Source organism: Schistocerca nitens, chromosome 8 (genome assembly GCF_023898315.1).
Source record: "Schistocerca nitens isolate TAMUIC-IGC-003100 chromosome 8, iqSchNite1.1, whole genome shotgun sequence".
Classification (NCBI taxonomy): domain Eukaryota; kingdom Metazoa; phylum Arthropoda; class Insecta; order Orthoptera; family Acrididae; genus Schistocerca; species Schistocerca nitens.
In genome coordinates, this window is record NC_064621.1 from 250,830,792 (window position 1) to 250,854,737 (window position 23,946).

The following is a 23,946-nucleotide window of genomic DNA, read 5'->3' on the forward strand; positions in this document are numbered from 1 at the left end:
GTATGGTGGGCGGAAGTTTTCTCTTTTACTGCGTGGAATCAAGTACTTCTGATCAGGCAATCAGCCATTGACAAACTATAAAAGGTAAGGAAGCTGTGCTACGACTTTTTCTGTGCGCTGTATACAGCACTAAGCTACAGACAATTGTAAGTAAAGTACTGGGCGATTAAAATTAAAGTGCAGCCACTCGCAGAAGTCCGGTGTGGGCTGTAATTATCGTTTTGGCAGCGGATCTTGGCAGATTTGCTAATGCGTTGACACAGAACCGACTTACGCTAGAAAAAAAGTTTGTCCCCATTTTTTCTCTCCAGGTGCAAATCTGCCACTCTACGTCCTTGGTATGACGGCGTGACACCCAAGCCATGATATGAGTGAACAATATGGCTACCGAGAATAGAGACTGTATGCTGTTAATGAAAATTTTATATTGATGCAGGTAATTACAGTGGTGCACTAACAAGGAGACGGCATGACCGTGGGGTCGGAGATTTGTCCGCAGTTTTGTGTGGTGAAAGAGGACCCCTAACACCTCACGTGGTTAAAATATTAGGACGCACTACTCGGAAAATCCCGAGAAAAGTCGATCCAAAGTTTCTTAGGTGCCGTACGAGTATAAAATGTTATTCCATTACCGAGCCACCGTTTGGCCTACATGGTTAGCGTCCGTACTTTTATGCCAGAGGGCTCGGGTTCGATTCCTCCTCCTGGACTTTTTTTTCTTCTGTTGCTTGCAAAATTGCAGCGCATTGTTACAGGAGAATCGTGAAATTAATTCCCGGGAAAATTGTATAAAAATTAATTCTATAATTCACCATCAATTATCGTCACCAATATTCCGAAATATTATTCAATACTCCTGGTTTGCCTCAAAATTATCAGAAACTCAAAACATTTTCGTAAATGGTAATGGGGCATGTTTTTGTACAGATTTATTGCAAACGCCCTGTGATTGTAAAAAATCCGCTTTCATATGTTGCGCAAGATGTCGCTAAAATTATTGCTTTGTTTGTTTTTACGATAATTACCACTGCGGTTCTTGTTTATAATTATTATATGTATAAAAATTGAATGTTTCCCAATCGACTTTGGTATTCTGATTAAAAACCCAATGTTTCTCCTCATAGCCGGGCGCGCCGGCCGTGCGGTTCTAAGCGCTTTAGTCCGGAACCGCAAGACTGCTGCGGTCACAGGTTCGAATCCTGCCTCGGGCATGGATGTGTGTGATGTCCTTAAGTTTGTTAGGTTTAAGTAGTTCTAAGTTCTAGGGGACTGATGACCTCAGATGTTAAGTCCCATAGTGCTCAGAGCCATTTGAACCATTTTTTTTTCTCCTCATATACTTTACAACGAAAAATGGAAAACCCACCGCCGTGAATTGTGTTGTTGGACAAAAAGAAAACAATTTTTATTCAATAATGTAACTAATTTGTTAAAGATAATGTAGGTTTGGGAAACTTTCTGAATAATTGGTGGAATAACAAAAGAAAATGAAACAGAAGAAAAAAAAGTGCCAGAAGAGGAATCGAACCCGAGACCTCTGGCGTAAGAGTCCGAGACCTAAACATCTACGCCAGACGGCGCCTCGGCAAAGCGCTAACATTTTATACTCATACGGCACCTAAGAAACTTTCGATCGATTTTTCCAGGGATTTTCCGGCTAGTGCGTCCTAATATTTTAACCACGTGAGGTGTTAGGGGTCCTGCTTCACCACACAAAATTTCGGACAAATCCCCGACCCCACTGTTGTGCCGTCTTCTTGTAAGAGAGTATCAGCGACTTAAAGGTCTGAGAAGAGGCCCCAAATGGTTCAAATGGCTCTGAGCACTATGGGACTTAACATCTGTGGTCATCAGTCCCCTAGAACTACTTAAACCTAACTAACCTAAGGACATCACACACATCCATGCCCGCGGCAGGATTCGAACCTGCGACCGTAGCAGTCGCGCGGTTCCGGACTGAGCGAGAGGCCCCATGTTATTAAATAGTTTAAAGAGGATGTTCCTGTAATTCTAAAATACGGGTGAGTTGATGTGGCACCACGAAGAGGAAGGCGTCCTGTCCCGGTAAAAGTTATTGACGACTTTGCTGTTGCTGTAGCTGACCATGCAGCTCTTGTGCCGCGGCTAGTACCAGCGCTCGTGTTGTGTCATGAGAATTGTCCATCTCATGGCCAACAGTACGGAAAGTTTTGCGGTCTGTTTTATACTGGTACCCCTACAAGATCCAGACGGTGAGCCCTGAAACCGTACGATGTGCAGCAACGTTCTGAATCTGCTCTTCGGTTTCTGGCACAGATCGAAGTTGCCGAGATGTGGCCGGACAAGATTCTATGGAGTGCGAGGCACATTTTATAGTACACGGTGCAGTGAATACACTTAACTGGCGGATTTGGTGTTCTGTTAAACCGCGTGTTGTGCACGAAGAACCATTGCGCGCGCCGTATGTGACTGTGTGGTGTGAGTTTCTAAGCACTTTTACGCTTGGTCTGTTCTTCTTTGATGAGAATAAATCTAGGGGGCCTGTCAGGTGTACCATGACGTCAGCAAGTCATCGAAACCTCCTTGTGCAGCATGCGATTCCTGGTTTGGAAGAGGGCAATTGCGTGGAAAACACTGTTTTCATGCGAGGTGGGGCAACACCTCGTGTCACTCAAGCAGTAAAAGATACAGGGTTTCTCGAGATGCGGTGCCTGCAAGACCACCTGATATAACCCATGCAACTTTTGACCCTGGGGATATCTAAAAGAACTGCAAGGACACCTGATCTGAATCCATGCGCGTTTATGCTCTGGGGTCATCTGAAAGACCACCCTTACCACGGATACATTCAGTCTGATCGGAAGGCCAGTATACAGGAACATACTGCTCAGATTCCACCAGAACTGCTGGGTACGACTGTTGATCACGTCGTTTTACGGATGCACCATCACGTCGACGTCTCCGTTGCTCATCCTGAACAACTAATTTATTTAATTTCTTCTGTCCACGTCCCGTTCCTAATCCATTACATATGGAAACATTTCTATACCTCTTTCTTGCATTCAGAGCGCCAGATTTACACCTGGGGCACAAAAATAGAACTACGTTTTTTTCAAGCGTAAAGAGGATCAGCATTAGCGCATTAGAATATCTACCAAGTTCCACTTTAATTGTAACCACCCGGTATAAAGAGAGCTGCAGGAAAAATGTGAAGACATCGAAAAAGATATGGTTGTCGGAAGGACAGACTCAGCATACAGGAAAGTCAAAAAAACCTTTGGTGACATTAAAAGCAACGGTGGTAACATTAAGAGTGCAACAGGAATTCCACTGTTAAATGCAGAGGAGAGAGCAGATAGGTGGAAAGAATACATTGAAAGCCTCTATGAGGGTGAAGATTTGCCTGATGTGATAGAAGAAGAAACAGGAGTCGATTTAGAAGAGATAGGGGATCCAGTATTAGAATCGGAATTTAAAAGAGCTTTGGAGGACTTACGGTCAAATAAGGCAGAAGGGATAGATAACATTCCAACAGAATATCTAAAATCATTGGGGGAAGTGGCAACAAAACGACTATTCACATTGGTGTGTAGAATATATGAGTCTGGCGACATACCATCTGACTTTCGGAAAAGCATCATCCACACAATTCCGAAGACGGCAAGAGCTGACAAGTGCGAGAATTATCGCACAATCAGCTTAATAGCTCATGCATCGAAGCTGCTTACAAGAATATTATACAGAGGAATGGAAAAGAAAATTGAGAATGCGCTAGGTGACGATCAGTTTGGCTTTAGGAGAAGTAAAGGGACGAGAGAGGCAATTCTGACGTTACGGCTAATAATGGAAGCAAGGCTAAAGAAAAATCAAGACACTTTCATAGGATTTGTCGACCTGGAAAAAGCGTTCGACAATATAAAATGGTGCAAGCTGTTCGAGATTCTGAAAAAAGTAGCGGTAAGCTATAGGGAGAGACGGGTCATATACAATATGTACACCAACCAAGAGGGAATAATAAGAGTGGACGATCAAGAACGAAGTGCTCGTATTAAGAAGGGTGTAAGACAAGGCTGTAGGCTTTCGCCCCTACTCTTCAATCTGTACATCGAGGAAGCAATGATGGAAATAAAAGAAAGGTTCAGGAGTGGAATTAAAATACAAGGTGAAAGGATATCAATGATACGATTCGCTGATGACATTGCTATCCTGAGTGAAAGTGAAGAAGAATTAAATGATCTGCTGAACGGAACGAACGGTCTAATGAGTACACAGTATGGTTTGAGAGTAAATCGGAGAAAGACGAAGGTAATGTGAAGTAGTAGAAATGAGAACAGCGAGAAACTTAACATCAGGATTGATGGTCACGAAGTCATTGAAGTTAAGGAATTCTGCTACCTAGGCAGTAAAATAACCAATGACGGACGGAGCAAGGAGGACATCAAAAGCAGACTCGCTATGGCAAAAAAGGCATTTCTGGCCAAGAGAAGTCTACTAATATCAAATACCGGCCTTAATTTGAGGAAGAAATTTCTGAGGATGTACGTCTGGAGTACAGCATTGTATGGTAGTGAAACATGGACTGTGGGAAAACCGGAACAGAAGAGAATCGAAGCATTTGAGATGTGGTGCTATAGAAGAATGTTGAAAATTAGGTGGACTGATAAGGTAAGGAATGAGGAGGTTCTACGCAGAATCGGAGAGGAAAGGAATATGTGGAAAACACTGATAAGGAGAAGGGACAGGATGATAGAACATCTGCTAAGACATGAGGGAATGACTTCCCTGGTACTAGAGGGAGCTGTAGAGGGCAAAAACTGTAGAGGAAGACAGAGATTGGAATACGTCAAACAAATAATTGAGGACGTAGGTTGCAAGTGCTACTCTGAGATGAAGAGGTTAGCACAGGAAAGGAATTCGTGGCGGGCCGCATCAAACCAGTGAGTAGACTGATGAAACCTAAAAAAAATAAATAAATAAAATAAAGAGAGTCGTCACAGTTGCGGAAACACGCCCCCAAGTCACCGCGTCGCTTGTGGCTCCGTGGCTGAGCACAAATTCTTCGATAGAATCTGGGAAAGGATAAATACAGTTTAACATGGAATCCGAACCACATGAGGTACCTGGTGACTCCTTACATGGTCAAAAGGTGAAGGTAAGATTGAAGGCAGATTGAAAAATTCCGAAGTCCGGCCGGACTTCGGTCCCACGATCTTTCTGTTTCCAGTCACACGCTGTTGGCTCTTTTTTCTTTTATTTCCTTTGTCGTTTTTACGTTATTGGTTCTGTGCGGAAGTCAGTTTCCTAATTTCATAGATGAGAAACCTCACTCAAGTTTTATATAGCGGTGGCGAATCCGTTGGTCGGACAAGCAGATCTACCGTGCCGAATTGACCACCAAGCCCTATCGCTAAATCATGAAAACGAAATGATCTGACGTCACAGTCAAAACCAACGACATCTGAGGAAGATACTGAGAAACAAAGAAAACAACAAGCCAAGAATTGCCAATTTCTCTTTTACTGCCTCAACATCCGGCTAGACTGGTAGCGTTTTATGCAAACATGACACCAAGTATATTTCACTTTCGTCAAGAAGGATAAGAAGTCTTCTTTGTAGTATTAAAGACGAAGCAAGTCTCCGAAGCGCCAGTGGGTACCTCATTCCACGCAAATGTCGCAAATTCTATGTGGGTCAGAGTAATCGAACAATCGAGGAGAGGTGCAAAAAATATAAGCGACGCGCCCGACTGAAGCCACAAAGAAAATCAGATGTCCCCTTGCACTGCCTGAAATGTAATCGTGAAATGAAATATAGCCAGTATGCTCGAGCAATTTAAAACTTCTGCTACAGTGTTATTAAGGTGTCTATCGGAACAAAAATGTCGGAGAACGTTCTGCACTTTGTGCTCAGGTGGATGGAGACTATGTAGAATATCTGAGGCATTAAAACCGCCATCTTAGCTTTTCTCTATTAAATTATTAGACCAGTCTCGAAATTTTTTGAACGGCCGCATTAATAGCGAAATGCGCAGTAGCAACGTGCAAGATAACCAAATTTATGGATTATTACTACATTCGTTACGTTCTGAACAATTAGGAGCAAAATAGCGATTCACAAATGTTAGTTACTTACACGTGTGCAAATGATGATAATGGAATTTCCCAGCCTTTCATACATACATACATATGCATGAACCACTTATTTAAACTATATGAACTACGATATCGATATAAGCATAGTGAATAGCAAGCATATATAAACGTGTCACGCTAAATTTGCATAAATTTTGTAGGGATAGAACTATGATTGACAGCAGCTTGTTACATATAAATAATTGGAAATACGATAGTTAACGATGATGATACGGAACTAACACTTATCAACAGCAAAATGGCGATGGACAACGTACAGTGAGAATAATTTAAATTTTATTAATATGCCGCCGCCATAAGGATAGTGTCCTCAAATTCTATTCACGATGAATTTAGAGTAATAGTTTCCTTTCTGCGAATTCTCTCCTTTAGCGAACGGTAAATCCATCTCCATACAAACCATAATTTCTTTGATATTACCGTCATTGTGACGAAATAATCAGTTGGTATATTCGTCTTGGAAATTTACACAGATAATTTTAAAAATAATTTTTCTACGATACTGAGAGCGTTTCTACATGCGCTTCCCTACAGAAGGAAGTATGCTCCACATTTAATGTTGCATCTAAGGTGCGGTCACGGTAAAGGGAGTAAGATATATTGGTGTTCAACGCACGGTCCACGTCCAGATGATTAGAGACGGCACACACACTGGTGTTTGTTGGAAGACAGGCTAGAAAATCGATCGTGGACTTCAAATCTAATCGTCCGTACCTTTTCCTTGGCGGTTTAGAAAACTATTAGAAAATAAATTACGATTATGGGGTTGATGTTTGTTCTCAATTCCTCCGAAAGTCCAAACCCTTAAACACTGTACCGCTTTCGCTTAGTTTATCATTAGATATGAGGTAATATTCTCGCTATACTATCGCTTTGACTAAACAAACGCCTTATAAACATAGAAATTGATGTCTCACTTTGGCTATGATCAACTCAGGATTGTAACGACTAAGGATTTTGCGGACTCCGAATGGATACCGTGAGACTTCTGAAAGTTCTGAAGTTCTGAGTTCCACGTAGTCACACATCCCATTGTCTTTTTTCTTTTCGTTCTTTTCGTGTTACTTACTTGCACTGAGATTCAGCATCCAATCTTCGCACCAAGAATCGATTAGTTACAAACTATTGCACCGGCACCTAATGATACTACCTTGTTACATACGACTATGTCACGAACGAGCAGACTCAGTATGTTACCAATGTTGTCCATCAGGTAGTTTGTATGGTTTATAGGCATTTACTAATCTTATCGTATCACTTCAAAGTACACTCTGCAATATGTCCAACTCTGACTATGTCTTGTAATTGGTAAGGATGATTATGGCCTGTTTGTTAGCATGTCTTGAATACAGTAACTTAACTGATGTAGTATGAGGTGATGGTATAAGTCAGTATCAGACCAAGTGTCTTGTCTGAGACTTTACCGACGTAATAACTGCGTGAAAGTTTTCCAGGCGCTATATCTGATAGCGTAATGGAGACTGCTCAATATATCTGCGTTCTTATTTAATCTTATGTTCATATGGAACACAAGCATTTTAATTCCCTGACGCATTTTGGCCACTAGCCATTTTAAAAGCACATGAAATATATTAATCCAAAGTTCATTCTTTTGAAGCGATAATTACCCTAAAATGTAAGGAAATTAATACAATATGTGTTCCAGGCAAACATATAATGAAATTATATAGTGTGTTTATAAAAAATAGTTTTACAGACTTTGGAGACAGGTTTCGTACAGCAAAACAAGAAAAAAACGTTCTGTAAACATAGGCTCTAAAATGCATATATTACGAGCTATGAGCATGTGTTCATCTTCCCTATTGTGTATAAATGTTCTTAGCTCTTAGGATACTCATTTTAGAGCCCATGTTGATGGGTAGTTCAAATGGCTCTGAGCACTATACGACTTAACTTCTGAGGTCATCAGTCGCCTAGAACTTAGAACTTATTAAACCTAACTAACCTAAGGACATCACACACATCCATGCCCGAGGCAGGATTCGAACCTGCGACCGTAGCGGTCGCTCGGCTCCAGACTGCAGCGCCTAGAATCGCACGGCCACTCCGGCCGGCATGTTGATGGACTTGTCTTCTTGTTTTGTCCCTAATACTCCATCCCAAATTATGAAAAGTACAGAGCTTGCAGTAGAAGATACGTGTTTCACACTATCGAAAATGAACAAGGTATGCATTTTAGGGCCCTTGTTTACTACACTTTTTTACTTGTTTTGGGGCAAGAAACCTGTCCCCGAAGTAACTGAAAGTAATTTTGAAACACCTTATATAAGAACAGCTGCGGCCGCTGCACCTCATTTGACGTTCATGCAATGTATTTCCACTATTTGTGCGAGACTGCATCTCGCCATTTCCGGTCATACCTGAAGATGATAAGTACCTGCCTCGCAGATACATTGGGCAGTTACCACGACACCATCCGAGGCAACTCTCGAGATTCATTCAAGAACAGCAAATTAAATATGGCTTTGAAGATATTCCACTTACCTGGAATGTGTACGGCGATTTGATGGTGGCTATCTCGTAGTAGACGTCCTTGAAGTCAGCGGGAGTGGAAATCTCGACTTTGATGGTCTCGGCGACCGGTGGGGAGGCGTCTCCGTCTGGGTTGGAGACCAGTGTCGCCCTGTCCTCAGTCGCCAGCTGCTGCTCCGTCTCGCCCTGGGGCAACGGTCCTTCCTGATGACGCACACACCAGAAAACCGTTCAGACACACGCAGTCTCTCAAGCCGCCAGCCCCACCAAAGACTAGCATCTCTGGATAGTTACGAGACGATCTGTGCCTTACGTTTTATATCCCAGTTGTAATTGTAATCTTACGAGTTTGAAATCAAATTACGTTATATTAGTTACCAAGTCTGTATTTATTTTTATTTAATGAAGTATTTTATACAGGATTCTGGTTGGGTGAAGGAATCTGAGGACTGCTCCTTGGAGTGCCCATCTGCTCTTTAATTATCACCTCTTTTAAGCTTGCGTCAATACAGTTCCGTTCAGGTAGGAAAATTAACGACAGGGTTGGCATTAATTAACTTGACCCATTTCTGCTTAGACAGAAGGGTAGGGAAAGAGCCAGCTGTTGTGGTGGCGGCTCCGACACACCCGGCCACTGCAAGGTAGAGGAGGTGCAGAATGAATGCTGAATTTTACTCACAAGAAGAACTTTTAAGATACAGACAGTGAGTCCGCTAACGATCGTATTGTCGACTTAATCCAGTTCGACAAATAACTGAGTAAGTCAGTACTTTTTTACTAGAGAACTGAATAAGAAAATCAGCGCATATATAACTTACATGGCCACTTCCAACCGAACCGTACAGCGCAGCAGGCGACAGCAGACTAAAGCGGCCTCCTCGTCGGAACAAACAGGTGGGTTCGCCCATTGCCAAGAACGAGAATGCACTTCTATGTGGGGAAACGTTATACTGCACATGCTCTACGTACTGCGACAAATCTGAGGCCCCAGATGCAAAAGGGTTTTAGAATTCTGCATTGGCTGCAGCATCATAATCACTAACTTCACATTGTTGTGGCTACAGTGGACGAAACTATATTTTTCACCAGTAGCTGTGAATCAGGAACAGTTTAACGGCTGTACGTTCCACCAACACTACGTTGAGTTTATGGGGATTTTTTCTCTTAAATTAGTTAATACTGTAAAAGCCTTGGCTTACTCGTTTAGGGAAATTTCAGTGCAACTCTTCTCGATTTGTGGTTGCCTAATGTTGTAACAAAAATCAAATTTTCTACCACTTTTGGAAATGCTTTATGTAATCATGTGACCCAATATAATGATGCCACTTGAAGCACTGCCCGAAATTTTCCAAAATGCACGATGATGAGGCAAAAGTAAATTTATTGACAGCAGTAAATACTGTTTTCAGCATGTTCAGATATCAATACCTGAGGGTACTTTCAATTCAATGCAATGTCATTTATTCAGTTAAAAAACCCAACAGGCTGTATCTATTATGCATGTGTCTGGAGTGTTGTGTAACCAGATGAAAGATAGTAATGAATTTTTCGTTAGTATTAGGCTAAGGCTACACGTTCTAGTATCAAATTCAATGACAAACAAAATGATCAGCAAAGACTTGCACACTTTCTGAAAAGAAACATACTTTTAGTATCAGAAACTTGTTATCGAACTGATATAAAGATGTAGCAGAAAATATCACACTTTCAATGTCTTTTTCTCGTGGAATGCTGCAATAACAGCGTGTAAAACCAGGCAAGACTGTGATGCAAATGTTTTGTTGAAGCTAAATTAAGTATTAACAGTCTGAAGAACGATGAGAGTAAGGGGTGAAGTAGAAAAGTCTTCTCCAATGTTGACAACGTTGTCCTTCTGTAAGAGAAAATCTGTATTATACTACACATGTATTAAACACTTACAGTAAAGCAGTTTCGGCGACGTCACGTCACGGTCCAAGAAACTGCATGACGATCTAGAACTTGATTTTTGTATGTAACAGTCTACAAATATTGGTTGAATGTTTCGCCAACAATACACGTGTATCAAGCACTTACAGTAAAGCAGTTTCGGCGACGTCACGTCACAGTCCAAGAAACTGCACGAAGATATAGAAGTTGTTGCAGTTGCGGGCAGAACTTGTCGCCGACTGCTAGTACTTAGAGCTAGTGTGTGTAACAGTTTACTTGGAGTTCAGTAGATGATCTGTATTCATACCAATACATTTCAAACAGAAAGCAGATGATCCAGCAAAAGCCTACGAGCAGCATGCAGCGAGAACTAATATGATCTGCAACCTGCAAGCAACGCAGGGAAATGGCAGTTTCCTCAACCTGTGACATATGTAATATATTTAATGCTTTGTTCTGTGTATAGCTACCGTTCCTATTCACAGTAATGTATTAGAGGAATACCACAGGCCTTAAAAGCCGTATTAATCGTCACACGAAAGAAATATTCTGCTAAATTTCATCACAGTGCGTCGAGATCATGGTGGTTCTTTTGAGGAAAGAGGAAAATTTAAAAATAAATTCGTATAATTTTATTAAGACATGAACCTGCCATTTTTATTTGCTCTGTTATTACGTGACAACAAAATCGTTACGCGTTTCTAACATCTAATATCAAAGGCGCTACTTAAGGGTGTAGCATCGGAAAACTACATTATAAAATCTGTTAACTGAGTATCCCCCTAAACGAAATAATAAAAAAATATAAAAGAGAAAATAAAAAGTAAATAACTTTCTTCGGCTTATGAGTAGCGCTCATTTGTTACAATACTCATTATCAACGCTTATAGAGTTGCTGGAAATTGTCAAAGACATTTTCTTTGGTAATCAGTTGCTACACGTATCTCGACAAACACTACATTACGATGCACGTATTTGTGCACTGCGGACGTATTGGTAGGATACCCTCTTCCGATATGAATGAGTAGTAACAATGCGCATGCCTTTTGATGATGGTTTACTCGACAGTTTCATCTCGGTCACCGATTTCGACTTAAATGACAGGAATTTTCATCCTTGGTACCTTCGGTTCATGATTCAGTATTTGCTCACACGTCGGGAAAAGATCTTATGGTTATCTGAATTGGTGCAAATTATTGCGCTAGAATTATTCTTTCTATTACTTGATTCCTCGACTATCAGTCTCATGGATATCTGGCGAAACAGTGCTAATATACGTCATATTTCCCGGTGTTATCGGCCAACATCTGCAAACCACTGCGAAATGAATTGCAGAGGGTGTCGCTATGCTTGTTGACCACTAATTAGTGTCTGAAGCGTGAACAACTGTTACATTTTCTGTCACGAAAGCTTTTTAAGTATTTGTAAACAAAGTTCTTGATCAGAAGTTCGAGAAACTTGAACCTGCATCGTATTCGCTTCAGTCGCTATGTTGATAGTTCGTAAGAAAAATCTGAAGTTGTCCGTCAATTGCCGGCCGGAGTGTCCGTGCGGTTCTAGGCGCTGCAGTCTGGAACCGAGCCACCGCTACGGTCGCAGGTTCGAATCCTGCCTCGGGCATGGATGTGTGTGATGTCCTTAGGTTAGTTAGGTTTATTTAGTTCTAAGTTCTAGGCGACTGATGACCTCAGAAGTTAAGTCGCATAGTGCTCAGAGCCATTTTTTTGTCCGTCAATTCTGAGCACTTTCTAAACGCCCTTGTCCGCACCAATCTAATATGGCTGTGGGAAGACTATTTGACGTGTCTCTTAGTGCGCATGCGCGCATTTTTATTAGCAGTTTCTGTTTCGATACTGATACATTCAGCGAACCTTTCTTAAATGCATCTTTCGCCTGAGGACGAACACCTGGCGTTCAGGAACGGTAACAGATTAATCTCTGTTTTATTGCTAAGAAAACCCGCTGCACCTGATTTAATGTACGTTTTGTTACACAAAAATCGTTTTCTTTCTAATCAACACCATATCAGGTGAGACAGAACATTCCGCAACAGTGTTCGTAACAAATTATCACAGAATTGTACCGGTATCAAGAACAATCGTCTTACATGGCACTAAAGGCACTTTCCGGAATATTAGCACCACACAAACACGTGGCCGACCGCTTAACTTGAGCACAGCCAGCATTCGACAGTAATTTTTTCAAATAAATAACTGACATTCGTACTGCTGTACCCCTAACTGCCGCAATATTGAGACTTGCTACAAATGCACTCCTAGCAGTCCCTTGATGATTGATGGTAGAACAAATTCTGCATACCCATGGTCAGAATTACAAGTTACGACCAAGTAAAGGCATCAAAATTATAACTAAGATATTTTTTTAACAAAATTTGGTTTCTATAGCTCCATCTATGTTTCAACGTACGTATGCATCTTGTCTTTATTAACGTTGAAGTGTTGTTTACAGTACCTTTCTCGCGACACCATAATGAAATTTAGCAAAAAATTTGTCCATCGAAACGTACTACGTGCTTTCAGTGGATTTCATGGTTTGAAGACTTGCACTCACACTAACTTCAACAGCAAGCGAAACCTACAAACTGCTAAGAGACAATATATTGGCGCACTCCATTATTCCGATCGTGGTTTTGTTGTCAGCCTCATTGTCTCTAAATGATACAAATAGTATTGGTTTGCCTTAGAAGATGCATTCCCATCCAAAATAGCGTAAAAGCCAACGTTTCTCAGTTGGTTTGCAGCAGAGCATACAATGATTAGACATGCAGCTTTTGAGCGCGGCAGGCGTGATGCTTTTGCGCTGAGCCATAAGCCAAGTAGTGAATTGTGTTGCTGCTCAGTGCTGTATGGGTGGATGGTATGACTGCGTGGCATGATTCCATGAAGAATGAAAATGCACTCAATGTGGAAAGATGGAAACATCAGGGAAGTATCATAGGCTCTCTGGAAGCATTCGAACGAAACAGTCATGAGAAACGCATCAATATTTGTCTTTTAGGTGTGTAATGGCGTCACTGTGTTAAGTGTTCGAACATTTCGACCATCACTGGAAATGGTCTTCATCAGAGCGCCGATGAATGCTGCTGAATTAGTGCCGCTACAGCTCTGTCAAAAAATCTGAGACTTTTCTCCTTAATAATTTAATAACAAGTATGTCATGGAAGTCGTTTTACATCTCGAGAGAGTGGCCAGGTGGATTGCGAGAGCGTCTGAGGTCGTGGGCGGGGCTTGAGGTCAGAATGTACTTCATAATTTCTTACGAATAGGATCACCGTCACACATTTTAATGAAAGCGTACAACCTGTCTGACGATGAATGTACACTACTGTGCAAAACTTGAGGACGAAAGTAAGTTTCGCATAATGTGACACTGTCAAGTAGCATAGCTCGGTGAAACCTAGACGATACATAGAAGGAAATGATACAGTGTAGTGCAGAAGGTTACTCCAATAAATATTCAACGAGACTAACAGAAATGACACTTTTATTCGAAGACAATTATTACAGCAGAGTGGTAGCCATTTATGATGCTACCATGGACTTTACAAAAGACGGATATGGTTCTTAAAAGGGTGTTCAATCACAACGGACGGCACAGTACGCTCTGTAAAGTCCTTCCATGCTGGCTACATGGTTGGTAAGGAATTCTTGTAGTAGTGCGTTCCATTCTTTCAACACTGCGATTGACAACTGCAGTACGTCTCTTAACACATTACACACGTACTCTTTGGGACTGAGGTTGTGGGGGAGGGGGGGGGGGGGGGAACGGGTGGACTAGTCCATTCCGTGGATATCCTTGTACACACTTAAAGTTGGATGCGGTCTAGCACTGTCATCCATAAAAACGAAGTTAGTGCAAAACAGAGCGCTAAAAAACGCATATGGCGGATAAGTACAGTGTCCAAATAATGCTGTATGGTGAGTCTACCACGTTCAAAAGTTTGGGGCCATGTTCAGAAATCTGGGGGTCAGTATATCCATGCAACATTATGCGTCCCACGATATAACCCCTGGACACCGGAACGAGCAAGTTCGAGAATTTTCCACGGTACACTACGTATTCCCCTCTTTCGCCATACGAGGGTACATTGTCGAACATGATCATTTTGGTGGTCCAGGTGCTACAGCGAGGGAAGCATAATGTTGCATGAGCATACTGACCTCCAAATTTTTTAACATAGTGCACCCTGCGGTCACCGGTATTGTGACGTTATACTCTATTCCCTATGTGCGTCTATCCAAGCGCTCATTTTTATGGATGACAATGCACGATCCCATTGAATAGCGCACTTGGAGGAGCTCTTGGAATGAGAGGATATTCGGCGCATCGACTGCCCTGTCCGTTTTCCCGTTTCCACGGACTACGTACGGGACGGGTTGGAAAAGAAAAAATAAAATAAAATAAAGCACGTTTAGATGCAAGCAACGACCATCCAGCACTTGTCATTTGCGCTGGTGGAGGAATGGAACGCCGTGCCACAAGAACTCCTTACCAGCCTTCTCGCCAGCATGGGAGGACGTTACGATAAATGCACTACTGTCCGTGGCGATCACACACCCTACTGAAAACCTGATCCCGCATTTTGTAATGAAGTGCAATCATTGTCTTTGAATAAAAGTGTCATGTCTATTCGTCTCATTGCGTACTTCTTCGCTATCTTCTGTACTATACAGTAGCAGTTCTTTCCATGTATGTTACAAGTTTCATCGAGCTATTTTGCTAGGCAGTGAGTCATCACGCTAAAGTCAGTTTCGTACTTAAGTTTTGCAATCCACTGTGTAAATTCTAAATTGGTAAGAGATATTCTGGCACTGGGACACTGATAAAGGCCGCCTACAGCTATATCCGAGACGCAGTGGATACTTCACGTTATGAAGCGTCCATGCGCTAAGTCGTGTACAGAAACTGGCGGCCTTCAGAGGTCTTTAGTTGAGCAGTTACCTAGCCGTGTGAGGTTTCTGTTGGTGTGTGGATGCGCGGCTGGTGGTAGCCGGAGGGTGGGTGATGCGTTGGTGGGGGTTAGGGGTGGAAATCCCTTCGAGGCTGTGTCTGGGTGAGTGGCTGGGGGAGTTGCGGGGGAGGGTGTTGGGGGTGGAATGCGGAGGTCGCGGAGGATTACCAGGTCGTGGTCGGCGTCGGTGTCGGCCCTCGAGAGTGCCTGCGGCTCGGGCTGCAGCGGCGGCAGCTGCGGGGTGGCGGCGGGGGCGAACTGTTGTTGCTGCTGCAGCGCTGCGGAGGCGGCGCTGGGCGGCTGTGGCGTGGTGGCGGCCTGTGCCGGGGCCACGCCGTTCTCCTCGTCCTCCTGCTGCCCGCGCCGGATGGTGACGCGCGGCTTGGGCGTCGTCTTGTACTGCCAGCGGCCGCTCGGCCGGTTCAGCTTGAACTTGTACACGCTGGTGCCGGCGGAGGCGTGCTCTGCCGCGGAGGACGCCTGGGGGGGAAACCGACGGTGCGCTAATTCCGCCAACCATCCCTCCCTACCTGCCTGTCTGACCTTCCCAACGTGCACTGACAGGACAAGTGCCGTACGACAGGTGCATCAGCTACTAAGTCATTTCTTACGGCGACACCAGGATGGGCTCGGCTGATGGTAACTGGCACGCCGAAGTAGGCGAAACGACTTCAGGACAGGCAGATGATCACAACCTCAGAAAAATTGGATGACTTACTCAAGAGAAAGACCTAACAAACTGAGTAAGTCAGTAACGGGTTGGTCTACCTCTGACCCTCGCGCAAGCACTTATACAGCCTGGCATTAATTCACAGAGTTGTTGGATGTCATCCTGAGGGATATCGTGCCAAATTCTGTCCAATTGGCGCATTACATCGTCAAAACCCGTAGATAGTTATAGAGACCTGCCATGATGCTCCAAGCTTTCTCGATTGGGGAGAGATCCAGCAACCTTGCTGCCCAAGGTAGGATTTGTCAAGCACGAAGAAACTCTCGCGGCGTGCGGAGGGTATTATCTTGCTAAATTGTAAACCCAGAATGGCTTTAAATGAAGGGCAACAAAGGGAGGCGTAGAACATTGTCGACTCATCGCTGCCATGTAAAGCTTCCGCGGATTACAGCCAAAGTGGTCCTGCTACGACAAGAAATAGCACCCCTGACCAACACTCATGGCTGATAAGCCGTATAGCGGGTGATAGCCAGGTAGGTATGCCGCTGCTGCCCGAGGCGTCTTCAGACACATTTTCGGCCCGTAATCTCATTGGCTGGAGTAGACTTCTCTTCAGTGATGAGTCCTGCTTCGAGCTGATCCCCGATGACCAGCGACGACGAATCTGAAAATTCCCCGGCCAGTGGTGGGATACTAACCTGTCTACAGAATTACTGAGGACAGGGCAGGTATTTAACTTTCGTTTGTCAACATTTATGGAAAGTTATTTCACTAGTGTTGTATTGATAACCGTTTCAATTACCTTAACCCTCAATAGACAGTAGGTGCTACCTGTCATATGAAATTTGTCCTGTCAGTGCATACTACTAAAGTGTTTAGTGTGTCTGTAATTTTTTTTTCAGTCACCAATTGGCCTTCAGCCCAATTCCCTATTTAATTTCTTACACTTTCCTTTATTATTTCTCATATCCCTGCCTATGTCTGCTGAAATTTGTATTCGCTTTTCATATGCTGTAGCTTATTCATTGTGTCTTCTTTCATTTTAGAGTTCAGGATTATTATGATTCATCTCACTAGGAAACTGTATTATTGTAGGAGTTTCACCTAGTCATAACTTATGTTTCTAGCAATGAGGGAGTACTCAAACAATTCATCATTTTTGTCAGTCTTATCGTGCCTCAAAGTAATTGTAGTCAAAGGAATTTCGTGCGCACAATAACGAACATTTAAATTGCTTTATCTCTTCTGCGTTATAACATGCTATGAATATAGCCAGAGCTAAGCAATATTTTTCTATTTGCTACTTTTCTTTCCTTTAATAGAGTGAAATTGACTGAATCTCTTTTGCACCTGTTTACTATCAGTTTAACAGTTTCCCTCATTTTCTTTCATCAATACCTTCACAGTGTTGTTTCAGCCACATATTTGATACAGTTAGTTAGCGTTTTCGGGCACTACATTTCCATGTCATCATCGACATATTTGCTACACGTCACACAACTTGCCCCATTGAGGATGTCCAACTTGCGTCTTATCATATTTCGATTACTTCATACATTCGTTGCATCGTTACGCGCAAATGATCAATTATGCAGTAGCATTTTCCATAATTTTTTTTCTCATTTCTGTGGCATATTTTTACATTACTGAACTGCAGAAGTCGTCAGTGTTTTGGCGGCCCGGTACTTTTACACATATCACGTATTTATCCAGCTGTAGCAAAGATTTCGGGAACTTTTGCTCGCAGTTACCCGCAAATTTTTATCTGTTACGTGTAATGCCTTGAACTGACTATCGTTCTTGCAGCCTCAGTTCTATCTTAGACATAATCAGCTCAATCATCGATTAAGTATTTTCACAAATAATTCTTGCTGTCAGTTGCTCTGTCTCCAAGTTTATCTCCCAGATATAAATGTTCAGGATCGTTCCAGCACTAAAAATTCCGATGATAACAGGAGCAGACTTGATTAATGTTACATTGCACATGCACTTATTTATTATTTCCGTCTAGTTCAGGAGCAGTGCTAAATGGCAAGAAAAGCGCCTTATCAGTATTTTATAAATTGCATTTCTTCATTATGTTTTCCACTAGTTACTGATATTTGGGTTTTTTGCAAATATTTCATATTCTGAAACATTGTCACGATACAAATTAAGCGACATTCAAGGGTAGGCTTTTGTCAGCATTCATCTTCCATAATACTTTTCTTCGCATTGCTGAATTTTATTATGTATGGGGAAACGTTTTACATTCTCAAGGAGAGTCATTATGTATACATAAGTTCTGGGAATACATATTACGCTTTTCCTCTCTTAAGGCGAATTAAACGCCCAATTCAAGGCGCTTACGCTTTGGTTACTACACAACAGTACTTCAGAACAAGGCTTTAAGAATAAAAGAGCTATGAAAATGATAATGTAATTGTACGGCGCTGCGTGACGTTCGCTGTCGCTTCTTGTTGGACCTTGGCTTTCGCAGAAAGTCACACGTCGTTCTCGCGTTTGAAACTCGGGTTTCACCTCCAGGTCGTCATTTAGTCACGGTTTTCTGTTTTTTTCTTTTTCTTTGAATGCATGCAGGAAAATTTTCGTGACTGTTACTTGGATGGCGCGATGGTGATGACATGCGATAGCCCTCTCCCAAGCGCTGCGCATTCTGCACAATTTACTGGCAGCCATTTACTTACGGTCTGCAAGCTGCGGTGTCCTGTCCACTGGAAGGCGATTTACATACTGTTGCTCATGCTGTTACTTCACAAAAACCATGATGGTAGGAGCTGAACGATGATTCAAGCACAGGCATGCATATCTAGATAGCTTATTTCTAAAACCTCCTTACGTCCAGCGTCGAAGCACCAAACTTTTTAAATTACGTTGAGACCAACAGCGTTATGCCGCTAAAGTTTCATCAGCGTTAAAACTTTAAAATAACTTCTTAATATATGCTAAGGCAGTAGCTGCAGCATTGCATAATCATCCATCTTAATTTAAACCAAAGTACAATTTTAGTGTGTGCCATTAGCAGATTGGCAAATGTACCAGCAGCCATTACTCTCAATTTGTTACTTTACCAGATAAAAGTCTTCCTATAAGTTACCGAAATGTGTTAATTAAGAAACCGCTTAGTTTACAACCATATCTGAATGCATACTTATAATATAAGATCGATAATTTCGTAAATCTTTATTTCTGAAATTATATGTATTGCAACTCTCATCTATCAAATCATACATTTTGATGCATCCCTGAAATAATATTTCTGTACGTTTACCACAAGACATTCAAACATTTCATCTGGCATGTAATTAGTGTCGTGTACGCAGAGTGTTTCAAGAGGATATGCATTCACAGTTAAGAAGTTAAAAATCCTACAAATGTCTGCTCTATTCGCAACGGTTATTTGAAATTTACATAATGGATTTTCAATGCTCACGTCACAGAATGCATTACCAGGATATTTAGAGACTACATTTGTACCAGGATGGAGTTACTGAACGTACCTTACAATCAGTAACATAGTACCCCTGTGAAACATGTACTAGGCTTTGGATCTGTCGGGCCAGTGATCTTGTACTAGGTTATCGTCTGTGAGGTCGTTTCTAGCAAGACGTCTACACTCAAATATACGAGGAAACGGACGAATTTCTCACTGATTAAATGAACTTGAGCATGTTTATGAATGTTACAGGAACCATATACATTTAGTCACCAGGAACAAAATGCAATGGCGTCCATTTTCGAACATTAGCTCTACTGCGAAACTGGAAAAGAAACCTAACTCTCAATGCTTTGTGAATTTACTGATATCTATATTGTTTCAATGCCTGACTTTGCGAGTAAAATCATGACGAACGAAGAATATTTTTATGCTTTCAGTTCTGAATAGGCTACAACATGACGTCTTAAACTGGGACGCTAGATGCCGTTTCTAAGACATTGTGTATGTATTATCACTCTGTAAATATTAAGAGATAAAATGACGATGACTTACGTTTTGGATATACTGTCCATGTGTATTCTATGGCATGTGACAAAACGTTTCAAAACTCGTATCATGCACGAAGTAGGCAGGCCAGTGACAGAACGTTCCTATACCTGAAGATTGACAGATTTGCGCACTGGAAGTAACACAGCCAACAGCACGTTTCTATATGCTTTAGCTGCAACTGCCCTGTGCAAAATAACAATTCATTTAGCTCCCATACTTCCCGAGTTATGTATTTAAGTTCAATTAACAGTCCGGCTCAATTACTTTTCTTCTGTAAGTTGTAGCTCCTTTTTATATATGCACTGCACAAAGCACAAACACTTTTATTCTCTGAAGCAGTGATGCAGAGCTGTAGCGGTGACGTGACCGAGTTTGTTCCTAAAGGAAATTATATGTAAACACACAAACATACAAGTAATTCGGCCACATGAGGAATACTGAATTGCGTCATTGCTTCGGTGAACCTAAAAGCGTTTGTGCTACCCTTATAAAGGCGGAAAAAGGAGCTAATAGCTGCATAACAAAAATAAGTGCATCTAAGTAATATTTAAACAAACATATAATACACGGGAAATACGGAATATAAACGAATTTTTACTTTGCTCTTGGCATTCGGTACCTGTACAAAACATACATCCACATTTGCATTCAACATTCTGGTGGTAACACGGGTTATTAATGTATCGGCATTTCACATTTATAACAATTTATCTCGCTCTTGTACACTACTGGCTATTAAACTTTCTACACCAAGAAGAAATCAGATGATAAATATATTATACTTTAACTGACATCTGATTACATTTTCACGCAATTTGGATGCATAGATCCTGAGAAATCAGTACGCAGAACAACCACCTCTGGCTGTAATAACGGTCTTGATACGCCTGGGCATCGAGTCAAACAGAGCTTGGATGTCGTGTACAGATACAGCTGCCCATGCAGCTTCAACACGATACCACAGTTCATCAAGAGAAGTGACTGGCGTATTGTGACGAGCCAGTTGCTCGGCCACCATTGACCAGACGTTTTCCATTGGTGAGAGATCTGGAGAATGTGCTGGCCAGGGCAGCAGCTGAACATTTTCTGTATCCAGAAAGGCGAGTACGGGACCTGCAACATGCGGTCGTGCATTATCCTGCTGAAATATAGGGTTTCGAAGGATTCGAATGAAGGGTAGAGCCACGTGAAGTAACACATCTGAAATGTAACGTCCACTCTTCGAGGTGCCGTCAATGTGAACAAGAGGTGACCGAGACGAGTAACCAATGGTACCTCATACCATCACGCCGGGTGATACGCCAGTATGGCGATGACGAATACACGCTTCCAATGTGCGTTCACCACGATGTCGCCAAACACAAGATGCGACCATCCTGATGCTGTAACCAGAACCTGTATTCATCCGAAAAAATTACGTTTTGCCATTCGTGCACCCAGGTACGTCGTTGAGTACACCATCGCATGCGCTCCTGTCTGTGATGCAGCGTCAAGGGTAACAGCAGCCATAGTCTCCGAGCTGATACGTTACCTAGACAAAGGTATTCCCTAAATTTCGTTTCTCTACATTAATTATTTGGTGGTGTTGTTGCATTTTCTATCAGTGTGACGGCAGTGCAACCTGCAGGCTTGGCCTGGTGACTGCACGTTCAGGAATGCACTTCAGACGGCGTCTCCATATTTTTGTCCATCCCTCTGTGCCTTGGTGAAAACATAACGTCTATGGAGCACTAACTAAGAACAGAAAACAAGGTATTAAATGTCGTCAGTGGAATGATAGGTTTAATTCGACATGGTCATACCTGGCCTTTCGCCCCAATACTCAGAGCTGCCAAACGTCATTTGTCCTTAGAAGCAGATATTACCTGCTGAATACCGCATGTTTCATGAGGCTGTTATAGTTTCTACACGCTGGTGAGTGAGGTGTGGCTGTTGATTCCTGGTCGCAAACCAGTTGCGTGACCTGACGGAATGCATAACAACGGGAACGCTGGCAACGTACCTGGATCCTGGCCTTGTAGCCGGAGCCGCCGGAGGTCCTACGCGTGGGCGGCTCGGGGGCGGCGGTGGGGGCGGGCTGCGGCTGCGCGGCGGCGCTCGACGGCCGGAAGCGGCGCGTGTTGGGGGCGGCGGCCGCCCCCGCGTCGCGGTTCTGCCCGCGGCGCCCCGCCGCCACTGTGCTGGTCTCGTGCACCACCGACACGGTAGACACCTCGGGCCTCGAGTAGCGGCTGTTGCCCGACCTGAGGAGCAGCAGCAGACACGGCACGCTCAGTGAGGTACGCCTAGCGGCACAGTACACCATCACCAAGATTAGCCTAATAGGAAAAATGTATGAGGACGGCACCACTCCTCTGCTTAGAGATGGCGGTCATCACTGAACTACCAGTTTTCGGCTATACGGGTTTTGCAACGCCAGTTTCAATTGAGCGTCAAAACCGCTAAAAATAACCTATTCCAGAAAAACACCTATTTTCTGTTTTATATTCCTATTATTTTCTGTAATAAACGTAGAAATTGAAGAAAGATTGAAAAAATTTGATTTCCTCAGTTTCAAGATACACAGAATCAAATGTTGAATTATATAGCCAAAAAAGGAAAAAAATCTTAGTCCGTTCACTTTCGCTGCTTTTTCCGAAGAACGTTAAGTCGTGAATGCTACCAAATAAAAATAAATAAAGAAATAAATAAATAAAAAGAAAAATGAAAACAAAACCACCAGCATCCTCCTACTGATTTTAGTTTCTTTTAAACTCTGCTCAAAAATGATGTTGTAATTCAGGATCATACCACTATTTGGGCATTACGAACAGTCAGTGGTAAATGGTGAAAATTGAGACTGAAGAACTCTATGTCCCGGACTAATTTGCCCGTTTTTAAAAGCTACCAGCGTATTATCTAGACACAAGCAACAGATTAGCTACTTTCTGTTTTTACCGTAAACTCTGAAAGAGTTGTTGAGTTTTAAATTTTGTCCTTTACGATGTCCAAAGTTCGTTTGCGTCCTCCGTTGTTAATCTCTTAAAGCAAATTTATGTCACGTACTGAGGTATGCAATCGCACCACTCTGTACATAATAGAAGCTTCTAAGTTGATGCAATCGGCAAGTAAGACGTATTACATGTCATATTTTAGTTACCGAAAAGTCAATTATTGGCCGGTTATGTGCCTTGCAGTTGACTTAGGACCTTAAGATTTGGCATGAGCCCAGGTCTGGCAGCCACATTACACATTTTACTTCATTGACACCATACTTTGTAAAATACTTCCACACAAGGGATGGTACCCTTTTGTAATGCAACTTATATCCGACGACAACAGCGGGAAACCAACATATGCACAAATTGAGGCAAATCTCGCACGCTGCATGTACACGCGTACCATCCCCTACAGGCCACGTCACTTGCTATCAGGTATGTTCTTCTCTCAGCAATTCTGCACCAGTTTTTGTGCCATGTTTTTATCAATCCTTCCTGGTGGCATCGTTGTTAAAATATCTCACTTTCTGTAATAACGCAATATTTCAAAGCGATGGAAATCTAAAGAATAAAAGTTACTTGTTTTACGAAAAAAAAGTTTATTTAAAAATCAAAAATTTTGGCACTGTTGCTATGACTAATCGATATTTCGGTTTTTTTACCCGGTTAATATTAAAAAAATTTAAAAAAACGCCTTCAGTAGCCGAGGCCAAACAAATACTGAAAAATACCGATTATTCAGAACTATCGGTTTTAACTGGTCGGTTTTTCCCCAGTCCTACCTCTGCTCTGTCCCGCGACAGCAT

General features: G+C 42.4%; 1 protein-coding gene across 1 annotated transcript in view; it reads right to left on the reverse strand.

Annotated features, from left to right (window-relative positions):
- The window catches only part of LOC126199508 (mucin-5AC), an 846,751-nt gene that overhangs the window by 78,897 nt on the left and 743,908 nt on the right, over window positions 1–23,946 (reverse strand). The window contains exons 11-14 of the mRNA XM_049936430.1: window positions 22,294–22,405; window positions 15,823–15,984; window positions 15,673–15,768; window positions 8,637–8,828 (exon numbers count right to left, since the gene is read on the reverse strand). Coding sequence (XP_049792387.1) covers window positions 8,637–8,828; window positions 15,673–15,768; window positions 15,823–15,984; window positions 22,294–22,405 — 562 coding nt within the window. The remainder of the gene's footprint in view (window positions 1–8,636; window positions 8,829–15,672; window positions 15,769–15,822; window positions 15,985–22,293; window positions 22,406–23,946) is intronic.